Source organism: Ctenocephalides felis, unplaced genomic scaffold (genome assembly GCF_003426905.1).
Source record: "Ctenocephalides felis isolate EL2017-DRISC unplaced genomic scaffold, ASM342690v1 CF-g0.4_SCAFFOLD_00886, whole genome shotgun sequence".
In the NCBI taxonomy this organism is placed as follows: Eukaryota; Metazoa; Arthropoda; class Insecta; order Siphonaptera; family Pulicidae; genus Ctenocephalides; species Ctenocephalides felis.
The window spans coordinates 3,191-10,760 of record NW_020537040.1 but is presented as its reverse complement, the minus strand read 5'-3'; the positions used below and the strand labels follow the sequence as shown (position 1 = coordinate 10,760).

General features: G+C 29.8%; 1 protein-coding gene across 1 annotated transcript; it reads right to left on the bottom strand.

Moving 5' to 3' along the window:
- Positions 1-2,770: 2,770 nt before the first annotated feature.
- On the bottom strand, positions 2,771-6,912 carry LOC113365320 (phosphatidylinositol 4-phosphate 5-kinase type-1 alpha-like). Its single transcript, XM_026606899.1, has 4 exons — positions 6,778-6,912; positions 6,296-6,434; positions 4,123-6,203; positions 2,771-3,068 (listed from the first exon to the last, which is right to left on the bottom strand). Exons 3-4 carry the CDS (start codon positions 6,142-6,144, stop codon positions 3,024-3,026), a joined length of 2,067 nt encoding a protein of 688 aa, XP_026462684.1. The 5' UTR covers positions 6,145-6,203; positions 6,296-6,434; positions 6,778-6,912; the 3' UTR covers positions 2,771-3,023.
- Positions 6,913-7,570: the final 658 nt, after the last annotated feature.

Genomic DNA, 7,570 nt, shown 5'->3' with positions numbered 1-7,570 from the left:
TATATATATATATAGTAAATAATTATTCATTATAATAAATGTATTCAGTTTTCGCTAGTAAATCGCTAGGAAATCAATATTACATTAGCACATATTTTATTAAGTTTCTACTATTTGAACTACTGTATATATATATATATATATATATATATATATATATATAAATAAATATATATATATATATATATATATATATATATATATATATATATATATGCATTAACATGTGCTCAAGGTATATACATACAACTATATGTACATACATAAATATATACCTATGTAAATACATATATATATATATATATATATATATATATATATATATATATATATAATTTATTTATTTATTTATTTATGTATAGTTATATTTAACATTCCCTTGCTGACTTATTAATATTAGAAAGTCAAATTCGCTAATTCGCTGACATGATAATTGTAATACGTATATATGTTCTTATGCGAAAGTAAATTTTTCATCAATTTTTACAAAACGTTGCACTAAAAAATATAAATAAAAAATTTTGTTATTTGATAAAACTCAATAAGACTAATCGCAATGAATTATTCGCGTGATGAATTCAACATGAAATTTTTCATGAACAAAAAAAACTGAACCAATTTTAAAAATTAGAAAATCGGTAAAGCAATTGCAAGCAAATTGTAGAGAATTGTTGGGAATTAATTGTTGATAAGACTCGACCAGACCATCCCTTGCTAATCAAGCATTACAACTTTTTAATTTAAAAATTCCAAAAGTATTTCCTTAAGGTTTCAATTATCATCAATATTCACCGGGATTTCATGTGAAAGTCGAGAGAGGATTCGACGTTTAATATCAAAAGAGAGATCTGAGCAACAACCATGTAACGGCCGATATAGTGCAATTCCATTGCAAGTTCGATTTCGACAACTTAAGATTAATGGACCATCACGAACAAAAGTACAGGAGGCACGTACTTGAGCAATGGTCGAATTAAAAAGAACTACCCTCAACTGATTCAAAATGGGAACAAAGTAACGATTGGAGGTAAGAAGGTCTTTAAATTCGTCAAACTTAAACGTTACAAAAGAAAGCTGATAATAGGCCTGCTGCCTGTTGACGTAAATGAGTCATCATTTATTTTAAATTAATGAAATATATCAATGGATACAAAGCGATCTCGATTATAGGCGATTATGGAATTGCCGGAAAAACCACTGAGTGTTGTTGCTCATCTGCGATATATTTTACTACGTGAATGGGCCAGCAAAGGAAGACACAAGCGACAAAGTTGCTTTCCAAAAACCTCTTGACACAGCGAACGATCGTATCAAACGGCTAGAGATCGCGACAAAAGCTCAAAGCTGCTGATCCTAATTTGGGCATGGTGGAACTTACTGCCTGTATCAATTCTAAAATCTATTCATAGCTCTAATTTAGGAATGAATTGATTTTCCAGTGAGGTTTGTATATATAGATCATGAAAAATGTATTGTCAATACCAGCATCACTTCTTTCCATGACGAATTCAACGCGGAACTTGATGCAATTTATATGAAAAGAAGTTGATGTTAAGACTATATCATATATACTTCCATGATGTACTAGAATACTTCTTTATATATGATTGAAAAATATATACATATACACGTGATATTCATCGCTATCGTCGTATAATAAAACACTAAGCATAATGAATCCACAATGCAACAAAATTTAGGAAAATCGCCATTTAAAAGCGGTATTTCGCTGGTATAACATAAAACAAAATATATGTAATTCTAAAGGCCTTTGTGAAAAATTCCGATAATCCAATTTTCATCCTTCTGCCATTGAATTCTTCAAAACAATGGTATATTAATTGATATGATAATACTTGTTTATCATTTAGAACACATTCATGGAATACGCTAAAAATCATTCTCTTTGATTTGCATTATTTGAGATCTCTATAGATACACTTTTATGAGATACTAATTCTCCTAAAAGTTAGTAACCAAGTTTTTTTTTGAAGATCACATTTCATACCGATACCAAAATCTTAGATAATGGATGTTAGTTCGATGCAAACTTAAATACATTACATATTACACACTAAAATTAATAAAAGCTTAATACAAAGTGTATATAGATGAACCAAAAAGGACTCCAGTCTTAAGTGTTTCATTGTTCATATATGCAAATTACTCTGATTCATATTAGTTCAAAATTAAGTACAACTTTAATTTATTATAAGTGAATTTATAAAGTTTTATATAGAAGTCCGAAACTAATATGTATTTTGCAAGCATATTTTTGAAACGAGATTACAGAATATGTTCTCTTTCTAATATTTTTTAAAGGGTTATTTAATATATACTCGTATCAATATTTTGTATATGCATGCAAGCATATAAATATTTGTATGTATGCCTTTTAGGAATTATTATAAAATGGTGGAACATATATAGAAACTACCAACACCAGAAAATAAAATATTTTGTGTAGTGTAGTGGACAAAATAGTATAATAATTAATTAAATGTAATAAACATTTATTATCACACCTTTCATATGATATGATACAAGTTAATATAGTATAAAAAATGTGATAATAGGTGCCTTAAATTGTCAAAATTAACTAATATTATGATACAATGTTTTTGACCATTTTCATAAATAAACATACAATAACAAATTGTAAAAAGTTATAAAAATATATAAAATATACATTAAATATTACATACCAAATTCGCTATTACATTGTATATTACTTACATCAATATATTATTTTTCATAAACTCAATCCTCCTTGTTATTACATATAAGTTGATGCATATGTATTATATAGTTAAAGCTACAACAAACCATAGCATACGAATTCTATAAATGTTTTTAAAACATTATTTTGATAAACAGAGAAATTCAATTATTTATATAATTTCAAATAAACTTATAATAAAACAATTGAACAATGTTGAATCCAGCCATATATCACACCAGTCATTTTAAATGATTTTTGTTTTCTGAATTACGATTCCATAAGCAACTTGATTTTTCATTTTTTATTTATCACAGTGTGGCATTTGAATGATGACCTCATTCTTCATCTGTTATAGGTAACCGAAGTAAATACAAAAATGCTTGTATCAGCAGTTCATTATAAAAGAATAGTCAATTAAGTTAATTATTAGTTCCAGAATTAATTTATGTTAAGTAAATTTATATAGTCATTGTTAGTAATGCACATAACAACAATATAATGCAAACAATTCGACTAATAGCAAATGCAACGCAGTGATTAAAGTTTCATCTGAATAAGCAAGTTTCAATCACTAAACCATTAATACAGATGCTCCAATTTGTTAATAGCCATTATGTATTAAACAAGGATTACCATACAATAACAAAAATTAATTTGGTAGGACTATGGTTACATTTATAGTTTCTAATATGTGAATTAACCACATACACATGAAATGAATACTTTTATGGATCGCAAATATTCTTTTGATAGTCATCTATATAAGAAGGTATACTGCAATCTCTTTATAATAATAGACTAAGCTTTGTCAATGAAAGTCAAAAGCCTCCACTTACACTTTACAGTCTTTAAATTGATATAGTAGTATTAAAATTATTCAATGATAATAGAATTATTATGATTTATCTATGCAAAACTTTTGCTAGCAACAGCATAATTTTGAAATATTGCTTCTGTTTGAAATGTAATGCAGTTGTAATTTAAGAAGACTTTTGTTCTTTCAAAAGTTATTCATTGCCAAAAACAATAATTTCTATAATTATGAAATCTAAATCCGTGACAAAAATACCTCAGCAAATTCCTTTACCTAATTTAATGCATCCTTATGAACTCAAGTACTGAAATACATCAAGCATTGCATTTCATTTTGAACCAGAAAAAGAAAATGTCAATTTAAAAAAAGTCAAAATATCTAAAACAAATAAATTATTATAAAAATTTTCATAACAAATATGATAATAATGCTTGTTATGAATAGTCATACAAGACTGTAACATTAAGTTTTGACTGACTTATCAAATTTCAATCCATATTTGGATAATAAATGCTATTAAAGAGGGTAAATGCATTTATCAACCATAATCCTAGGCCTATAGCCTTATAGACTGTAAATTACTCACCATTGTATTAAGAGTAGTGATAGTATCTTCCACCGAGTCCTTACCACCATCTGTATGCAAAGGGGATGAAGGGTATGGGGTCTCACCGCTACTGCTGGACTCTGTAAAGCTAGGTGTCCCTTCAGTCCAAGTGGGAGTAGATCCTCTTGGTGTAGAAGCAGATGGTGTCCAATTGTGAGTTCTACCAGCATTGTCAACTGATAAGTTACTTCTTGTATCCAAACGCACCTCAGAAGTACAAACTGAATCATCTTTGTGTGATATCCTAGTAATGGTAACTAAAGTTCTCCTAAGATCTGCAGAATCTGCAGGGCCATGACTCGTTGAATGCATTACATCATCAAATGCAGGTGGAGGTGTAGAAGAACTAGAACTGCAGGAAGGGGCATTTCCTGATTGGAAACTACGACCAGACGATCTAGATGTACCAGGTCCATTATTGCGACTTCCAGAAAATGTGTTACTATGCCAGGGTCGCCTGTTTTCAGCTTCACCATCCCCTTCCACTGGTCTCTGACCTCGTGTGATGCTCTTGCGTTTGGATGGTGAATGCTTCAATGGTGATGGTAATTTCTTGAATACAGTTTTAGCCATGAAATCTTGAAATCTCTGAGCATAGAACCCAGGGCGGTGTACAGAAACTGTGTCTCCATCATGTATTATACTCTTCCAGGTATGTTCGAGTTTCTTCTTTAAACGATATGATTGAAGAATATCTATTATTCCAATAAATAATAATAATCTTTCACCTTTTGCTGTGCGTGCAGGAATACCGCCAGGAGGTACATCTTCCTCTTCATAAATTGGTTCACATTCTGCTTGAATGCTTTCCATAGCTGTAGAGTGGGCTACTAGCCTTTGCCTGTTAATAGATTTGGAGCGATTCAATCCTTCACGAGTTCTTTCATGTTGAATTAAAGAGTCTGGATTATCAGATGCACCTTCCTCATAATCAGATTCGTCAGCACGATTATTCTGCACCTGCTGCCCAACTTCAGACTTTTCCATCAAAGCTGTATCTAAGTTATGTATGGCTAACAGAAGAGAATAATCCATAATTTTGAAACTCTCCAAGACCCTACAATCCCTTTGTATAGTTTTTACCAATGCATTGTACGTATCAGCTTCTAACAATAATCCTTCCGGATGCTGTTCCATAAAGTCCAAATCCTTGAATGTCGGTGACTTTTTGTTACGTTCCAATTTAGAGGCTTTTCTTTTATATGTAGAACCTTTTAAATCATATTTTTGATGGAGCTTTATTGAACTAGGTAGCAGATTATTCATTGCGACAAGACGAACATTTTTACTATTGCATTGATAGCAATAAAGACCAAAAAACTTTGGTAATAATGTCCTCGGATTCTGGTTAAGGTTCATGTAATATCCTGGAAGCAATTTTTGTAAAAACTCTCCTTCTTTATGTTGTACTGTTTTTATAATAAATTCATCATCCTCTGTTAAATAAAAGATTGAACCACTCGCACCCGGATTTGAAAGCTCTCTAAGGGGAGCTGAACACATAGACATTAAATAGTCATCTGGCTGGATACCAAAAAGATCACGAAAATAACGAAATGCAATAGGAGCATAATTTTTAAATCTAAATTCAGAATAATGATGAGCAGGAGTATGATTTGAACCTTCATGAGGAAAATTGGTGCTCTCCAGGGTCATGAAGTCCTGCATTAGCAAATCTCTTTCAGGCTTAGAAGCTAAACTACCAACTGCATGCTGAATGCCTAGCTGGATAGAGCCCATAATCTGAGTTGTTTGAATTTTTTTATAAGTAATTTCACCACCAACACCAACTCTTCTGTGACCAATTTTTCTTTCTTTATCACGCATGCCTACAGAACGCCCAATTTGAGCAGCACCTGATTCTAAGGTCATCATAGACTTTGGTTCAGCAGCATGGTTTTCATCACCTATCTGCACCTTGGACATATTGTTCTCTTGCAGATTCTTGAATGATTCTGAATTCGCTAATTCTATAGCATCAATTCCATCACCGGATGCCATTTTTCACTATCAATGTCAAATATCTTAACAGAGGCAATAAAAGAAAAAATGTAAAACACCTGCAATAGAAAATGACAGTGTCTGAATCGACTAGATCATGATAAGTATTGTACAATGATATATCATTTGATGTTTCTCTAAAATTATTTACCCTTATATATAGGTCACGTTTAATTAATTATTTGTGAAGAGTTCCCAACCAAGCCATGCCCAAAGGTCGAAAAACAGCATTGTGGGCAATAGAACAGTCGCCAACAGAAAGTAGTATAAGAGTGTTGACATGACATACTCTGAAATATAAGTTATATTTACTACTTATTCAGGCAACATATTTCACGTTTTATATTCTTATAAAAATTGTGAAAATGAATTCAATCTCGAGAATTCAAAAAATGACAATTTTATAGAATTGAGGTTAGTTAACTAATTAGAACATAGACAATTAGTTCAAATAGTTGTGCGTACGTTCTATAAACTCTGCATGAAAAAATTATACGAAAAAAACACAGAACATTAAACTTCTGTAAAGAAATATATACTCTAAGCGATACTTAAAAGAGATTGACGCCCTTGTCAAATGTTCTGTAATAAATTATGTTTACGCAATTTAGAATTATGTCAAACAATACTTACAATTCCCATTATATAAATGATTAAAATTTAGATATCCATGAATTTAGTTAGGTTTCATATTTTCATATAAAAGACAGGAATATAATATAAGAAAGAAACACAGTTTATTACACCAATCACACAAATATGTCAAACTATCGGATTTATCTGCTAATATCTCCCTTTCATGCTACAACGAAAGACAGCATCGACTATGAAAATAATGTGGATGTAACCTTTCTAAAAAAAATATTATGTTTTTTTTGTTTTTGCCTACATTAATTTTATTATAAAATATCTTATTAAATGAACATTGTATTATATTTCCGAATAGGTACAATTTAATCCAAAAGGTAAATGTTTGCTGCATCGATTTAAATAAATACAGTATATATATATATATATATATATATATATATATATATATATATGTATATTATTAGACTTTGTTATATATATATATATATATATATATATATATATATATGAATATATATATACTTTTCTTTTATCTATGAGTAGTACCTCGATTATCCAGACCTCAGTTATACGGATTTGCGATTATCCGGACTACCAACCAAGACAGATTTATATGTATGTACATACCTACAATTCGAATTTTTGCACGATTTATGCTGCAGTTTAGTATATGCATGTAATATAATCTAAGAAAATATATATGTACATACATAAGGAAATGCTAATTTCTTATTAAACATTGACTTTTGTTAATATTTATGTATGTATTATATATATGCAAACAATATTATATTATGATAGTATAATGATATTCCCAGAATAGATGTATACAATT

Bases quoted from the DNA above. Each gene is read 5' to 3' on its own strand.
- LOC113365320 (XM_026606899.1), bottom strand. From the start codon at position 6,144: ATGGCATCCGGTGATGGAATTGATGCTATAGAATTAGCGAATTCAGAA. The intron at 3,069-4,122 runs GTGAGTAATTTA...TACCTATAACAG, and splicing joins TCACTACTCTTAATACAATG to ATGAAGAATGAGGTCATCAT.